Genomic DNA, 18,270 nt, shown 5'->3' on the forward strand with positions numbered 1-18,270 from the left:
CACGTGGACATTTATAGCAGGCAAATACTCTAACGCATGTTTCTAAAGGTGTAGGGAAAAACCTAAGGACACGGAGAAAAATCCACGCGACCATGGGGAGAGCATTCAAACTCCAAATATACAGCAGGCATTGTCAGGGTCGGGATCGAATCCACGATCTCCTGTATAACAGGCGAGGTAGTTAACATCTCGCCAACGTTGCACCATATTGTGAACTTCCACTGCCATCCCCTAGTCGAGCTGCTGTCTGAACTCCGTTGTCCCATCGTAGCCTACAGATAGTACCGCTCTGTGCACCTGGCATGGAAACGACCATTGCTACCTCTCTCTAATTCAGTGTTCTTCACTAATTTTCAGAAAGGAGGGGGGAGGGGAACTTTTGCCGATAAGACATAAATCAGTGTGAGGGCCGCCACACCAATTGTCGGGGGGCCGCACGTCAGGGGACGCACTAAATGGCACCGGGGCCGCAAGTGGCCCGCGGGCCTTTAAATGAAGAACACCGCTCTTGTGATTTTTCTTCCTTGGTTGTGTGTCGTGTTCACATTGTTAAAGTGCAGTTTTTGTTGGTCATTCAATAATGTGCTATGAGATGCAGTGTCTTTACACCTGATCATGGTACAATTGCAAAGCTTACAGAAACATTCAACAGACTTTGATTTAAAGCTTTCGTGACTGCAGGGATTCATATTCTTGGTTCTTTCGGTAAAGTCACGTAGAAGGGAAACAATAAAAAAATATTTTTATTATTTTATTGTTTTTATTATTTTATTGTTTCCCTTCTATGTGACTTTACCGAAAGAAGCAAGAATATTCAACAGACTGTGACACTGTGACACTCATCGGGTTGCAGCAGGCCGCTCCTCTTGTGATGGCAATAAATGGTATTGGGTGGGGGGGGGGAGGAGGTCACGATTTCCATTCATGAAGCAAGTCTCTTTTTTTTTACAACTTTATTTTCAACAGTTTCCAACGTCGTTACAACGGCCGCTGCAACGTCGGTCAATTAATGCCCCCAGGTATTCGCGAACAGTTGGCCAACAACAAACTTGTCTTCGTCTCTTTTTTACGGCGAAGCAGAGAGGTAACGAAAACGCTTCGTAGCTTCATTGGAGTGGAGGTAGATTCCATATCTTTGTTTCACCACCTCAGACCACATGAGCTCCACTTCTCTTTGTTGGAGAGAGACCTATTGGACCGTATTCAAAGGTGGCCCTGTGTCATCCACAATATGCAGATTCGTGTACAAGTTACGGTCCCCCGTTTGTCACTCCGCACTGCTGGATGATGGCCTCACCGTGCCTTGCGGGGTCATGGGGTTTATTTTGCCACACTTTTGATTACTGAAGGCAGGCAGCGTAGTTTACGTTGCGTAGTACGGTACAATCTATGGATTTTCTTGCACCATCCTCTGCAATAATCCCCTGGAAATTGGTCTACAGACTCAGCAAAGCTTTTCTGGATGAACAAATTATATAAAAAAACATTTCACGTATTAAAATAACATTGAATGTACGTATCGCATTAACAAATCCCGAGTCTCCATAGCAAAAGACACACTTGTCTCGGTGGCTCTCACTTGTTTCTACCTTCGAACAAATTATTATACTGGTAGGAACCTCCTGGTTACACCAGCCCACAGGGGATTATTGCGTCCGTCCGTTCGTCATGCATCCAAAAATGGGAGGAGTGGGGCTGGGTGGAGAGGGGAGGGTGGGGAGGGGCTGGGTGGGGAGGGATGGGCTGGGTGGGGAGGGTGGGGAGAGGCTGGGTGGGGAGGGTGGGGAGGGGCTGGGTGGGGAGGGTGGGGCTGGGTGGGGGGTGGGAGGGGTGGGGCTGGGTGGGGAGGGGCTGGTCACCCCGTGGTGCCCTTATAAAACTACTCACGCCGGCTTGTGCCCGCCCTTACAGTCGGGCATATTTGCGGAATACACCACGCCGCCGTTGTCCCTGGCCATTGGCCGAGCAACCCAACGTTCCTACCAGCTCCCTCCGCAGGAATGTGTTTCATTTGCTTGCGGCACTATCTTGCGCATCTGATGAGCAGTTCACACAGCGGGCGGATCTACGCAACACAGATGCTGGAACACCGAGATAAAAGTACAGCTCGGCAATGCATTCTACACACAAACCCAAGTACGGTCTGTCCTTCACCCCCGTGTGTTATTTTCATCACGCCATTTGAATAAATAGCGCAATGAATGTATTGGGGAACACATTTTTTTTTATATATATAACGTGGATGCGAACTGGACATGATGCGATCGATGATGGCAGCCTCGGCCGGTTGGTGCGCCCTGTTTTGTCCAGTTTTGTCTTGAGAGGGGCCTGCTGTTCATCACACCCGTGTTGGTGAGAGAGGCCTGCTGTTCAGCACACCCGTGCTGGTAAGAGGGGCCTGCTGTTCATCACATCCGTGTTGGTGAGAGAGGCCTGCTGTTCAGCACACCCGTGCTGGTGAGAGGGGCCTGCTGTTCAGCACACCTGTGCTGGTGAGAGAGGCCTGCTGTTGAGGGGCCTGCTGTTCAGCACACCCGTGCTGGTGAGAGAGGCCTGCTGTTCAGCACACCCGTGCTGGTGAGAGGGGCCTGCTGTTGAGGGGCCTGCTGTTCAGCACACCCGTGCTGGTGAGAGAGGCCTCCTGTTCAGCACACCCGTGTTGAGGGGCCTACTGTTCAGCACACTCGTGCTGGTGAGAGGGGCCTGCTGGTCATCACACCCGTGTTGGTGAGAGAGGCCTGCTGTTCAGCACACCCGTGCTGGTGAGTGGGGCCTGCTGTTCAGCACACCCGTGCTGGTGAGAGGGGCCTGCTGTTCATCACACCCGTGTTGGTGAGAAAGGCCTGCTGTTCAACACACCCGTGCTGGTGAGAGGGGCCTGCTGTACAGCACACCTGTGCTGGTGAGGGGGGCCTGCTGTTCGACATACCCGTGCTAGTGAGAGGGGCCTGCTGTTCAGCACACCCGTGCTAATGGGAGAGGCCTACTGTTCATCACACCCGTGCTGGTGAGAGGGGCCTGCTATTCATCACACCTGTGTTAGTGAGAGGGGCCTGCTGTTCAGCACACCCGTGCTGGTGAGAGGGGCCTGCTGTTCAACACACCCGTGCTGGTGAGAGAGGCGTACTATTCATCACACCCGTGCTGGTGAGAGGGGCCTGCTGTTCATCACACCCGTGTTGGTGAGAGGGGCCTGCTGTTCAGCACACCCGTGCTGGTGAGAGGGGCCTGCTGTTCAACACACCCGTGCTGGTGAGAGAGCCCTACTATTCATCACACCCGTGCTGGTGAGAGGGGCCTGCTGTTCATCACACCCGTGTTGGTGAGAGAGTCCTGCTGTTCAGCACACCCGTGCTGATGCGAAGATGGCGCCGATGATGGTAGCCTCAGCCGGTCGGTGCGCCCTTTTTTGTCTTGTTTTGTCTGTCAATTCAGTGTTTTGCCAAGATTTTCGGAGTTCTCTAACAAGAGACGAACTTTTAAATATCAGGGAAACAACTCCTGTGGATTTAATTCCTACTTTTCTGCTTCCAGCGGCAGAATTAGTAGGCTTTCTAGTCAATGCCGCGCTAGGCTTTGCTCAAGCAGTGAAACGCCGCCCAAGGGGTAAACGGTCGGGGGCTCTAGTACGGCTACGCAGACGCGGGATCCGAACAGTGCTTCCGAGCTTTTTCCTCTCCAACGTACGTTCACTGTACAACAAAATGGATGAACTTCAGCTACTGATGGTAAAAAACAAAGACTTTCTTTCATCTTCTGTTTTGTGCTTCACGGAGACATGGCTGTGTGATTTGATTCCGGACACTTCGCTACAACTAGCAGGATTCCATCTTGTAAGATCGGATCATGACATAGCACTCTCCGGCAAGACGAAAGGCGGTGGTATTTGTTTTTACATTAACAGTGGCTGGTGTGTAGATGTCACAGTGATTCTGCAACATTGTTCTCCACTCCTTGAATCAATTTTTATAACTTGTAAACCATTTTACTCGCCTCGCGAGTTCGCGTCGCCCATTTTGGTCGGAGTTTATTTGCCGCCTTGTCCTCAGGTTAAAGAGGCCCAACGCATGCTCGCCGATCAGATTCTGAGTGTGGAGCGAGCAAATCCAGATTCGTTGGTTATCGTACTTGGCGACTTTAACAAAGGTAATCTCAGCCACGAACTCCCCAAATACATACAATTCATTAAATGCCCAACCAGAGAAGGGAACACTCTGGATCACTGCTACACTACAGTCAGTAGAGCCTACCACGCCGTCCCCCGAGCAGCACTAGGACACTCTGACCATGCCATGGTCCACCTGATTCCTGCATACAGGCAGAAACTAAAACTCTGTAAACCTGCTGTGAGGACATCTAAACAGTGGATCAGTGAGGCTGTGGAAGATTTGCGGGCGTGCTTAGACTGTACTGACTGGGATATGTTCATGACTGCTACCAATAGTCTGGATGAACTCACAGAGGCTGTGACGTCCTACATCAGCTTCTGTGAGGACTGCTGTATACCAACACGTACCAGGGTGAACTTCAACAACAACAATAAGCCCTGGTTCTCAGCAAAGCTCAGAAGGTTGAGGTTGGAGAAGGAGGAAGCGTTTAGGAGTGGAGATAGAGACAGATTCAAGGAGTCGAAGAACAGGTTTAGCAAAGCGGTGAGAGAGGCTAAACGACTGTACTCAGAGACTAAAACACCAGTTCTCTACAAACGACGCTGCTTCTGTCTGGAGAGGGCTCAGGCAGATCACCAACTACAAACCCAGAGTCCCCCACACCACTAACGACTCCTGCCTAGCCAACGACCTGAACGAGTTCTACTGTAGATTTGAAAGACAATTGAACTGTCCTGAACCACCCCTTCCCACCCAAGAGGCCCCACCCCCCACCCATACTACAGAGACGACTCTCTCCTTTCAGGAGGGAGAAGTTAATAGACTTTTCAAGAGGCAGAATCCACCCAAAGCAGCCGGGCCGGACTCTGTCTCTCCAGCCACCCTCAGGCACTGCGCTGACCAGCTGTCTCCGGTGTTCACCAACATCTTTAACACCTCCCTGGAGACATGCCATGTACCAGCCTGTCTCAAGTCCTCCACCATCATCCCTGTGCCCAAAAAGCTAAGGCCAACAGGACTAAATGATTACAGACTGGTCGCCCTTACATCTGTGGTAATGAAGTCTTTTGAGCGCCTGGTCCTGGCACACCTCAAAGCCATCACAGACCCTCTCCTGGTCCCCCTTCAGTTTGCCTACAGAGCCAACAGGTCTGTGGACGACGCAGTTAACATGGCCCTCCACTTCACCCTACAGCATCTGGACGCCCCAGCATCCTACGCCAGGATCCTATTTGTGGACTTCAGCTCTGCCTTCAACACCATCATCCCTGCCCTGCTTCAGGACAAGCTCTTCCAGCTGAACGTGCCCTACACCACCTGTAAATGGATCACAGACTTCCTGTCTGACAGGAAGCAGTGCGTTAAGCTGGGAACACAAGTCTCTGACTCCAGGTCCATCAGCACCGGAACTCCTCAGGGCTGCGTCCTTTCCCCTCTGCTCTTCTCCCTGTATACCAACAGCTGCACCTCCAATCATCTGTCCGTCAAACTATTGAAGTTTGCGGACGACACCACCCTCATTGGGCTGATCTCTGGTGGGGATGAGGCTGACTATAGGTGGGAAGCTGACAATCTGGTGACCTGGTGTAGCCAGAACAACTTAGAGCTAAATGCTCTAAAGACAGTTGAGATGGTTGTGGACTTCAGGAAGAATACAGCCCCACTCACCCCCATCACCCTGTTAAACTCCACAGTCAAAATTGTAGAGTCCTTCCGCTTCCTGGGCACTATTCTCTCCCGGGACCTCAAGTGGGAACTGAACATCAGCTCCCTCACCAAGAAAGCTCAACAGAGGATGTACTTTCTACGGCAGCTGAAGAAATTCAACCTGCCAAAGACAATAATGGTGCAATTCTATACAGCGATCATTGAATTCATCCTCACCTCCTCCATAACCGTCTGGTACGCTGCTGTCACTGCCAAGGACAAGAGCAGACTGCAGCGTATCATCCACACTGCTGAGAAGGTAATTGCCTGCAATCTACCAACCCTCGAGGACCTGCACACGACAAGGACCATGAGGCGAGCGAGGAAGATTATGGCCGATTTCTCCCACCTTGGACACTCTCTGTTTCAGCTACTCCCCTCCGGCAGAAGGCTTCGGTCCATCAGGACCAAAACCTCACGCCATAAAAACAGTTTCTTCCCATCTGCTGCTGGCCTGTTAAACAAGGCCAAGGGCTGTCACTGTTTTTAACATTTTATCTACATAATGACACCTTGCCGATATTAACTATGTTAACCTATTTGTATTTTTTATTTTTAAATTATATCTTAAAGCTATTTTATATTCGATATTTATTCAATTTTATATACTTCAGCCCCTTGGTGTTAGACTTTTAACCCTTATTATAGTAAGACTTGTTTAAAACTTATTTAAGATTTTAGATTCCTATATGTTGAATGTATGCACCATCCTGCCAAAGTAAATTCCGTGTCGGTGTGAACTTTCATGGCGAATAAAACCCTTTCTGATTCTGATTCTGAGCCAACGGAACTAACGTCGCGCGAGTAGGAATTGGCGGCTGGAACGGCTGCCCCACCGTAGTGTCGCACGAGGCGGGATGTTGCTGGATGCTTCCAGATGCTACCCACCACGTGCCTCAGTCTCTGTTCAGCCTTGCGTTTACGCATCTCATGCGTTATTGTGGACTGCAGTGTTCTTCGGGTATGCAACTACTCGGACCGCATTATAGGAGAAACAAACTGTATTGCATTCCTGGCACAAGGAGTATGATCGTTAAAACTACTGCATCGTTGAAAATCATCGCACTGCTATCGAATTAAAGATCTTCGTCATTCCGCTTTGTAACCCGAGTACAAAGCAGAAGTACGAGTATTAGGCAATAACTCAAAAACTCCAGGGTAATAATCCACTGCTTCAAAATGCCAGACTAGCACTACGTAGGTTTTTGCAGATTAAATTCCTAAAGAAGCTCCCGGGACATGGAGCAAAATGTTGAACATCTACCACTACTACTATTATTTTGTATTTACCAGGTAAGGCACACATCTGCATAGCTCTTTTTCAGAAGCGACCTGGCCACAAATGATAGCTCAACAAAGCGGCTTATCATGTGGAAATTGATCGAAGTAGCTAAATAGCTTAAAATGCATGCTGATCATAAATGTGGAGGGAAAAACCCGAGTACCCGGAGAGGAATCCACATGAGCACGAGAACATGCAAACTCCAAATATACAGGCGCCAGGGTTGGGCTCGAACCCATGTCTCCTGCATACCAAGCGGGAGGGAGATAACATCTCGCAACCGTGACGCCCCAAATGGCTGTCGTGTACAAAGGGGCTCAGCCTCGTGGTACTTGTGGCTCTCAAGTTACAAGTGGAATGACGAAGAATGAAGCAAGGAATAAAGGTTCTGAACCCACATGCTTGCATCCAGGAAGTACTGCATTTACAGTGAAGCAAACTTCCTCCAAAAACTTTTATTTATCGGGTAAAGCCAGTGAGCCATTAACTCATCAAAGTGACATATCATTACATGTGGGAATTTATAGTCGTGGCCAAGTAATCTTAACGCAAGTTTCTAAATGTGGAGGGCAAAACTGGACGAGCCCAGAGAACAATCCACATGATCACCAGGGGAAGAGAGAGAACACGAAAACTCAAAACCTACAACAGGCATCAACAGGGTCCGGGATCAAACCCACGTCCTCCTGCGTATCAGGCGAGGGAGATATCTCCTGTTAAATACCTCGCCTGGTATACAGGAGGTCGTGGGTTCGATCCTGACCCGGACGCCTGTATATTTGGAGTTTGCATACATTTCCACGTGATAAGCCACTTTGCTGAGCCATCATTGTAGCCAGGTCGCTTTTGAAATATAAGTTAATCGCTCAGTGGGCTTCACCTGGTAAGAATAAAAAAAAGTTTAGTTTTATTTCTATATATATTTAAGTGATTTTTTTAGCTTTCCGACACTTTGCACTCCTATAACTTGTGATAGCCGGGTCGCTTCTGAAAAAAAAGAGCTATATAGCTCAGTGAGCCTCACCTGGTAAAATTAAAAAAAAACAATTAAATGGGTTTGTCACGATTGCATGACCACAGGGCACTTTGGATGAGAACCACATTAAGAATGGTGGCTATGGCGTAGGAACAGAACACAAACTCACTCTGGACTTTGCCTGAAGGGCAGACGGGGTCCACACCTGAGCAATCAATTGCACAACTTCATTGCGTGCCAATGACTCGCTTATTATACTCGAACAATAAAACCCGTGCTAGCTGAACCCCTTGTTTGCCAGACCAGGTAAGTTCATTAACGGCCAAAATAAAAAGTTCAAAAGCACATATTCTTTGGTTATTTCGGCAAAGTCACGTAGAATAAAAATAAAAACCATATTTGTACCGTATTATTTTTCTTTTTATTCTACGTGAATTTACCAAAAGAATCAAAGAATATGAATTTTCCTGCAGTCACGAAAGTTAAGTAAAAATTTTAAAAGCACATGCAATGTTAAAAAGATTGTAATAAATAATGTACACACTCTCTACTTGTTATAGCATATGTGTGTAGAATATATACAAAGTGTATTTCACATAATCATGGTCATATATTACACACGGTCATCTATGAGCCAGCTGCAGCTACTGTAACCTGCAGCCACAAAATGACTTGCAGTATGGACTGGTTCAAGGCCCATGAGCAAGAATGGTGCTCGTCAATGAAGCTAAACTAAACTTTTTTTTATTTTACCAGGTAAGGTCCACTGAGCTATAAAGGTATTTTTTTAATAACGACCTGGCTATCACAAATGATAGCTCAACGAAGTGGCTTTTAACGTGGATATTTATAGTATACGCAAAAATCTCCTCAACGCGTGTCGTTTCTAAATGTGAAGGAAAAAAAACGGAGGACCTGGGAGAAAAATCCACGCGACCACGGGAAGAGATACACCACAAACTCAAAATATACAGCAGGCATCAGGGTCGGGGATCGAACCCAGGACCTCCTGCATACCAGGCGAGGGAGAGAACATCTGGCCACCGCAGAGCCCCCTATATCGTCTCCTTCGCCTGGTGAAACAAGCAAAAAAAACAACCCACCTAAAGTACAATGCCAAGTCCAACACGAGAAACCCTCAAGGAGCTTGGTTCGGCAAGGACGTACAGTGCGAAAGGAAAACCATATGCCATACAAATCAGTTACGGGAGCGACTTGTGCCAAGAAATCCAAACCGCATCCGACGGTGGTAATCTTCTTCGCCATTTACGAGGAGATCGTGAAGGCCGTCGGCCTCCCCATGCTCTCAAGAATGCTGGTCCCTCGAAAGGGCGTGCAGATGGCAAGACGATCACAGAGAGAAAACGGCAGATGGCACAAAGCTGAACCTTTTTCTCGTTCCGGGACGTCCGCAAGTTGCGGGGTGTGGGTGGTCCTCGTTCACCGCTGAATCTCGAGACGGCGCGAGCGGCTCGGCGTTAACTGTATCTAGAGAGGTGGAGTAGTAGCACCGCTACAATGAAAACCGTAGCGACACAACCAACGGACTCTCTACAATAGCCGGCGCCAAACTGCGCCACACGCCCCTCCCGCCATACGCTTCCGTTCCGATGACACGTACACCTTGAGAAGCCAATACATCTCTCATACGGGAGCGACTGCTACGATGCTGGGAACTTGACTAGGCCACGGACGAGCTTGACGAGGCCGGCAACAAACGGGTCGCTGAGCCAGGCCACAGGCAGCTTTGGCGAGTATGGAAGCACCTAGAAAGGACGGCATCTCCCCCAGCTGAGTTGCCAAGCAGTGGGGAAACCAGTCTGATACATCTGTATGACCTCCTGTATAACCTCATGGACGTCCTCTTGTTACTACTGTTGGTGGAGGGGAGCAGTCTGCCGAGATGGGAGCGATGCAAACATCACTCCGCACAAGAACAACGGCCGATCCGTGGAGACTGCAAAAACTACCATGGAATTTCCCTCTTCGACATTTTTTTTTCTTTTGCCAGAGTGCTGCTCCGGAGACTTCAGCGGTTGCTTACCCCGAGGCACAATGGGATTGCACGTATGTATGTCGGACTTCTTTTGAAACCATACGAAGCAAAACGTGCCGATCAACAACGGATACGATCTTCTCACTCCCCCGAGGACAACAGAAATGCGGAGAAGCAGGCTAAACCACCTCTACCTTGCTGAGCAGCAAATCTTTTGCCACGGGTCAGCAGATCAGGCTTCTACAAGATTCTGGAAAAGAATGGGTGCCCCCCCCCCTCCTCTCCCACCAAAAACTTCTCAGCCTTATCCGGCCCTTTCAGGAAAACTTGGCACAGCACTTGCAGTTTAATGGATCCACATCCGACAGTTTCGAGATAAAAATTTTCGGCAGGGGTCTCGTTTCTTGCACCCAACGCCTTTCGGCAACTTCTCGGTCCTCCCAATCTGCGCGTTTAATAACAGGAGTGCAGAGGGGGCCGTCTGTTTGTGCACACACAAGGTGCGACGGCAAGCTGTTCGATCCTGCTCGCGCGAAAGCCGAGACCAACATTTATGAAGAGAGAACTTCTTCTGATGGCAGATGATGGCGTGCGGGTCGCACCCTGTGAAGAATGTAAGCTGCAGAACGTCGTGGACTGCCTTTTCCGTGTGCACCCCGTATGTCCTCCGTGATTAGCATCAAGACAACTGCAGTCATGGGTCAAGGTGTCACAACACTCGCTCGAGTGAGTCAACAAATTCTCCGCGGCGACCGAAGACCTGTTGTACTTGCAAAGTTGGACATACACATTATACACGTACACATAGAGGAAATTTAAATTAATCTAAGTAAAGTCTTTCACGTGTTGGGAAGCGCAAATCAGAAAATAGCCACGCCTGACATCACTGCGCAATGTGGACAAAGAAGCAGCCGCGGGCAATCAAGTTGCCCAATTTCGAGAGGCGTTGTGCAACGTATCGCTCAGCTGTGGACCCCACCCCCACCTCCCGAACATAGTAAATTCCGCCAAAAGTTCTTAACAGATTGAGCGTCAAAGTCCTCGCAAATTCTTCATTCAAAAAGCCCTCCAACGTAAAAGCTGGCCCCCCCCTCAATCGGCGACCCGTCTGGGGGCTGCCGTGCGTCTGTTCCGGCGCTAGGGATCGGAACGGCTGGTTGCGTGCGGCTCCTTCGTGCCAGGCCACAGTCTCAGCGCGGCATAGTGTGCTTCTGCTGCTGCTGCTGCTGCTGGTGCTTCTGGTGTTTTTGCGGTGGCAGCGGCGGCAGCGGCAGCGCCATGCCCATGTGCCGCGTCTGCCGGTGATACTTGAGGCTGTTGTAGTGCGTGTAAACGCGGTCGCACTCGGCGCAGCGGTAGCGCTTCTCGCCCGTGTGCATCATCTGATGGGCCCTCAGGTTTGCCTTGACCGCGAAAGTGCGGCCACACACGTCGCAGGCGAACGGCTTCTCGCTCGCGTGCGCGCTTATGTGCGCCGCCAGCAGCGCCACGCTGACGAACTGGCGCCCGCACTGACGGCACGCGACCGTCTTTCCCGAGGTGGCGGCGGTGGCGGCGAGACTGCGGGCCATGGCGTGCCCTTCCGAGCCACCCTGCAGGGACGTCACATCTTGAATGAAGAAGCTTGAGTTACTCTCAAAGGTTTTGTCTGAGGGGGGGACACAAGAAGTCCATCGGAGAGATTATTAGAAACCCGAGCGTGAAATCGCAACTCTCTTATCATCTCTCTCACGTAGCCTTCGTTTCACACACTTGGTCCCCTCCAACGAGTAATCCGTGACGACCTTGCAAACCAGATCACGTTTATCTTAATCGGTTGTTTCCATATTCCTGGTGAAGGGAATACTGATACAGAATGGTGTTGTTGAGAGGCCATTTTGCCTCAAATATAAAGCGTAACTTTTAAGTTTCCTTACGAGAACAAAAAAAGTGATCTCTCTCCCCGTAGTCGCGTGAATTTTCTCTGGGTCCTCCGGGTTTTCCCTCCACATTTAGAAACATGGGGTTCCGAGTATTTGGCTGCAACGCGACCATTGTACTACGTGAGCAGAGATCCGCAAAACACAAAGAAAGTCGAAACACAAACTTCGGCGAAAGAGTGCGCACATCACTCCCACAGGGTTCAGCACGCCAATGTGATTACAGTCAGACAGAAAGGTCAGTGAGCGAGCTTCGGTCATAATGCACAATAATTTATTCGTGCTAAAAACAGATCACGTAGTCCCTCCCACGCTCTCAGGATTAACTATTACATTATCCTTGCAAATCCACCGCGCGTTAGAGGTGGAACTAAGCCGAAGATGCGCTCGGAATTAAACTTTGCTGAGAATTTCAGACAATTCCATCCAGTGATCGCATCGGAGAATTACCAATCGCATAAAAAAAGTAGTTCAGTGGTCATATATTGGATATTAGAAGCCTGGACAGCAGAGAAATGGGTGCATCAGTGAAATGTGATATTGTTACTTTTCTAGTACCAATTTGTCAACGTCTTACCCCTATTCTTGGTTCTTTCGGTAAAGTCACGTAGAAGGGAAGCAATAAAATAATAAATAATATTTTCTTTACAATATAAATATATATTATTTTATTGTTTCCCTTCTACGTGACTTTACCGAAAGAACCAAGAATATGAATCCCTGCAGTCACGAAAGCTTTAAATCAAAAGTCTTACCCCTACTGCAGTGGTTCAAACCCAGCGGTGCCTTACGATGATCGGCCTAAGGCCAATTTAACTCTAAAAGTGTGGCAGATCTCATCGGTGCTTGAAAGCTGAGTGGGCTTAAGCCTGGTTGTGTGCTTGAATTGCCAACCAGTTGGGATTGCTCAGTGTTGTTGGCACAGGGCCAGGAGATAGCAGTGCCTACCACCAGCTCGTATGCTTGATGGAATTTTCTCAAGTTCCTTGCAAAAGGTTTATATTTGGTGTTTGAACATCTTAACACCTACATATTCTTAGTTCCCTCGGTAAAGTCACGTAGAAGGGAAACAAGAATATGAATCCCTGCAGTCACGAAAGCTTTAAATCAAAATCTTAACAGCTGTTTTATTGCCAGAAAGGGTAAAACCTATTCTTATTTTTTCATACTTTGATACTGGCAAGAAGGTACAATTTCATTTAGATTATTTGGCTGCTATAAATGTCCACGTGATAAGCCACTTCGTTGAGCTATCATTGTGGCGAGGTCGCCTTTGAAAAATAAGTTAATAGCTTATTTTCCACCTGGTAACATAAAATAAATTGTTTAGTTTTATTTGTATATATATTTGTGATTTGTTTACCTTTCCTATACTTTGCACTCCTATCGTGTTTTTGTATTGTTTGTTGTTGTAACATTCTGATCCCGTGCCCCTATTGGACCTCCTGTGAAAAAGAGCTTTATCGGCTCATAAGATTCCTCAAGTATAAATAAATATTGTGATTATGATTCCTCCAATGTCAGACTCCTCATAAGAGAGCCTTGAGACTGGCATTTAAACTAAACTATTTTATATTTTACCAGGTAACGCCCACTGAGCTACGTAGCTCTTTTTCAGATTCGACCTGGCCACAAATGATAGCTCAACGAAGCGGCTTATTACGTAGATACTCTAAATCCATGATTCTAAACATGGAGAAAATATGTGGAGGGGAAAACCGGAGGGCCCGGAGAAAAATTCCACACGACCACGGGAAAAACGTGCAAACTTCAAGTATACAGCAGCAGGTGTCAGGGTCGGGATCGAACGCACGACCTCCTGTATACCAGGCGAGGTGGTTAACATCTCGCCACCACGGTGCCCCTGTTACAAAAAACAGCGGGTGACAACCTCCCACTTCTCACATTGAAAGTCATCTCTGTAGTTGAGGCTTCTGAACAGCGATTGAAAATATTGCATGTTCAGGCAATATAAACACATTTCAGCTCATATCGTTGATATATAAGCTCTGCTGCGTAAGCACCATTTCTGTTAAAGTGAAGCACAACAATTTTTATTGTACTTCTTAACAGTATCTACATCCAGCCCACTTATACAAAAGTGGTATTGCTTCACAATGCACTCTCATTCTGTGCTCAATGAAATATTGTAAAAGAAAAAAAACGAAATCGTGCATTCATGTCAACAATCAAGAGTTAACAAAAGGCTTCAAGATTTCAGTTAGAACATGAAGTAATTCTAGATTTGAAGTTTTTGTGACTGCAAGGATCCACTCTTTGGTGAAGTACGGTCAAATAACCTCCACAATGGGCACAGCATGGGGAGTGACAGGTGTTCGTTCTGTAAGATTTGAAACATTTGCAACCTCTTAAAAGTTTTTTTTATTGTACTTCACGTTTAAAGCGTCAAAAAATGTGCAGCCTCCGGTGCAACCAAGAGCATGTTTTGTAGCTGCGGTGAGCAACGTGTAGCCCTGTCTCTCTATAGCCCTGTCCCTCTATAGCCTTGTCCCTCTATAGCCCTGTCCCTCTATAGCCCTGTCTCTCTATAGCCCTGTCTCTCTATAGCCTTGCCCCTCTATAACCCTGTCCCTCTATAGCCCTGTCCCTCTATAGTCCTGTCCGTCTATAGCCTGTCCCTCTATAGCCCTGTCTCTCTATAGCCCTGTCCCTCTATAGCCCTGTCCCTCTATAGCCCTGTCTCTCTATAGCCCTGTCCCTCTATAGCCCTGTCCCTCTATAGCCCTGTCCCTCTATAGCCCTGTCCCTCTATAGCCTGTCCCTCTATAGCCCTGTCTCTCTATAGCCCTGTCTCTCTATAGCCCTGTCCCTCTATAGCCCTGTCTCTCTATAGCCTTGCCCCTCTATAACCCTGTCCCTCTATAGCCCTGTCCCTCTATAGCCCTGTCTCTCTATAGCCCTGTCCCTCTATAGCCCTGTCCCTCTATAGCCCTGTCCCTCTATAGCCCTGTCTCTCTACAGCCCTGTCTCTCTATAGCTGTCTCTCTATAGCCCTGTCTCTCAACGGACCTACCTCTCAATACTCCGGTCTCTCATGATTTACATCATTAGACCTCCTTTGCCAGTACGAAATATAATAGGGGTTTTCCCCTTTTTTCTGGCAACAAAACTGAAACCTTTTTTACAAGGAATCATGTCTGCATTAACCACAATACCTGCAGTCAAAATGCAAACAAAAAACACACTATGATTGGTCCCTTGGTGTGGACCAATCAGTTTCAAGGACAATGCATATATTATCATATTGTGTTTTTTGTTTGCATTTTGACTGCAGGTATTGTGGTTAATGCAGACATGAATCCTTGTAAAAAGTTTTCGGTTTTGTTGCCAGAAAAAAGGGGAAAAACCCTATTATTATCTCATGATTTATTTCTCTTGGTCTCTCTCATTGACCTGCACATACGTTTACAGTAGCGGAGAGATATTACACAACACAAATTCAACATGACTTCCAGTACACAATCGGCAATCGAGAACACAAGGGGGGGGGGGGGATGGCCATCTGCACTCCCCCTGTGATATGGGCCTCGTCGGCTCAGTTCAGATCTCCCCCCACAGTAGTAGCCTTCACGGGGAGGGGGGGGGATGATTCCGGACCTCGGATTCCTCCCACGCGACCGCTGGAACATCTATGCACAAAAGAGCTTCGGAGTGGATCCGGGATTCCTCCGGTCTAAAATAAAGATTCTGTGATAGAAACCGGGCACGGGAGGTGCATTACTGCTCGGGAACGAACCGGCCCGGTGGCCAATATCAAAGTGTCTCTGCATTCCAACGTAGGCTTACATGCTGCTCACCTCTCACTGATACGTCTCGAGCCAGTGTAAAAATAAAGAAATAACGTGCACCCTCTCTACTTGTTATAGTATATGCGTGTGTGTATGTAAATATCCGAAATACGATGGTGGTCATCGCTACCAGGCTCACCTGACAGGTACTCACTTCCCTGTAGCTTTTCTGTGGGCCAGATGGCACTTCAATCAATCCCCCTTCTTCCTCATTCAAGGCACTACTCCCCTAACTGGGACCGAGCTGAATGGGGAATTCACAGGTTCTCAAATGGGCACCCCCCCCCCCCCTTCAGCGGTGTTTTGTCGATAAGCCCACGAAAAAGTGGACTAATCATGGATTTATGGTAATATTACGCATGCTTATCTACGAGTCAGCCGCAGCTAACTTTGGCCACAAAACGACCTGTAGTATGACTGGTTCATGGCCCATGAGCAAGAATGGTGCCAGACATTGAAGTAAAAAAAAATAAACTACTTTTTTAATTTTAACAGTTAAAGCTCCACTTAGCTATATAGGTATTTTTTGACAAGCAACCTGGCTATCACAAATGATAGCTCAATGAAAGTGGGTTTAATCATTTGGAAATTTCTAGCAGCCAAATACTCTGAACGCGCGATGTTGATTCTAAATGTGAAGGGAAAAACTGGACGACCCAGGAGAAAACTCCACGCAACAAAGGGGGTAACAGACAAACTCCAAATAAACAGCAGGCGTCAGGGTTGAAATCGAACCCACGGCCTCCTATATACCAGGCGAGGTAGTTAACATCTCGCCACCATGACACCCAACTGCCATCATCCCACAAAGGAAGACTTATTTAATCAGGCCTGAAATAAAAGATGACAGATGCGGCAAGTCTCACCCTGACCAGGATTTGAACTTGAGACCTTCTAATTTTCAGTTTCCTCCCCATCTCGAAAGCACGGGAATGCACACAATGCTACGTTAGAACTGCACACGGGAAGTGCACTTACCTCCTCCACAAGTGGAGGAGTTACAGAATCACCTAATTGTAACCACAGAAGTGCGATCCATCGCAAACATCGTCACCGGCCGTTGCCGACACAAGCACCCTTGCAGGAGGTACAAACAGAATCCATGTGACGCCACCAGACTTCATCGAAAGTCTTGTTTTCCGTCCTTAACATGCCGTTACGTTTGCTGGCGAGCTCCTGGAACGTGGAGCGGAACATCGCGCGCGTCATGCCAAGTGACGTGAAAACACATCGGAGAAGAGCCATTCATTTGTCCGTTTTTTTTCCCGAGTTCGGGGGCAAACAGCATCCTTTTTCAAGACAAGCGGCACAGCGACTTTGGTAAACTCCACGCGGGTGGGGGGCTCTTCAAGCGAGCCACGCAGACTCTCTATGACGCCGCTACGCGCCCCTGCACCTCCCGGTGTGTTCGCTCGTGCCGCTTGAGCCCATTGCTGTGGCGAAAGGCCCGGCCGCACACGGCGCACGCATGCGGCTTCTCGCCCGTGTGCGTGCGCCAGTGCACCTTGAGGTTGTAGTGCTGCAGGAAGGTCTTGCCGCACGCCACGCAGCGGTGGGGGCGGTCGCCGGCGTGCGTGCGCAGGTGGCGACGCAGGCACGAGTGCTGAGCAAACGCGCGCCCGCAGACGCCGCACTCGTGCTGCGCCCCTAGCGGGTTCCAGGTGCCAGGCAGTGGCGGTAGCGGTGGCGATGACGCCGATGGCACCGGCGGCGGTGGTGTTGGCGGTCGTGGTGGTGGATGCAGCAGCGGTGCCACCGGATTAGGGATGCCGTGCTCTCGCGCCGATTGGGGGGGCCACCAGGTGCCGCCACCGACGGCATCTGCCGCTTGCGAGCGCTGCGTCCCTAAGTCCCGATTCATCGGCGTGTTTTGGATGAACGAGGAGCACGAGGAGGAAGAGGAGGGGAGGCGACCTGAGCGGCCTTCCACACTTTCACCTACAGGAGAAAGTGTGAAAGATTAATTAAGCCGCACGGATTTATGGTTGGAGTAAAAATTACATGTTGTTGTTGCAACGTCGAGAATTCCAATCGTCAGGGTAAGAGGTTCGGAAATCTGCATTAAGGGTGGCTTTCCTCCAGCATGTAGCGCAGGCCAGGCACGAAAAAATTTCGAATAACCGACATCTCGAATTTAATTCAGGTTTACATTTTCCTCCTCGGGTAATGTTCAGGGTGTTTCTGCCCAAGGGAATATGGGGCTGCGCACATCTTCATCATTGGCAGCAGCCCTGAGACAGTGATGGAGAGTTCACATTCCTGAATGGAAGGCCAGCAGCATCTCCAATGGACAATAACTCTACCCAAAACACGGTACTCTGGAAACTCCAGCAGAATTTAGACAAGCGTCTCAAGGCCTATTCGTTCATTTGCTTGCAAGAGTTTCTTGAAAGCGTGCGTTCATCGTTGCTGTTGTACTTACCTGCATGCCAGTGAAGTTCATGATAAAATATAGGGGTAGGTAAAAATTAT

General features: G+C 48.6%; 1 protein-coding gene across 3 annotated transcripts in view; it reads right to left on the reverse strand.

Annotated features, from left to right (window-relative positions):
* The window catches only part of LOC116942417 (uncharacterized), a 44,582-nt gene that overhangs the window by 5,074 nt on the left and 21,238 nt on the right, over positions 1-18,270 (reverse strand). Inside the window, exon 7 of one of the 3 annotated variants that reach the window (XM_032954356.2) lies at positions 6,800-11,718. The exons of 1 other annotated variant lie outside the window; for it this stretch is intronic. In XM_032954356.2, coding sequence (XP_032810247.2) covers positions 11,261-11,718 — 458 coding nt within the window. In that variant the 3' untranslated portion in view covers positions 6,800-11,260. Of the gene's footprint in view, positions 1-6,799; positions 11,719-12,241; positions 17,737-18,270 lie in introns of those variants that run through there. One more of the 3 variants, XM_032954339.2, reaches the window with a different exon arrangement.

Source organism: Petromyzon marinus, chromosome 1, assembly GCF_048934315.1.
Source record: "Petromyzon marinus isolate PM22_M1 ecotype Great Lakes invasive population chromosome 1, UKy_Petmar_22M1.pri1.0, whole genome shotgun sequence".
Lineage (NCBI taxonomy): Eukaryota > Metazoa > Chordata > Hyperoartia > Petromyzontiformes > Petromyzontidae > Petromyzon > Petromyzon marinus.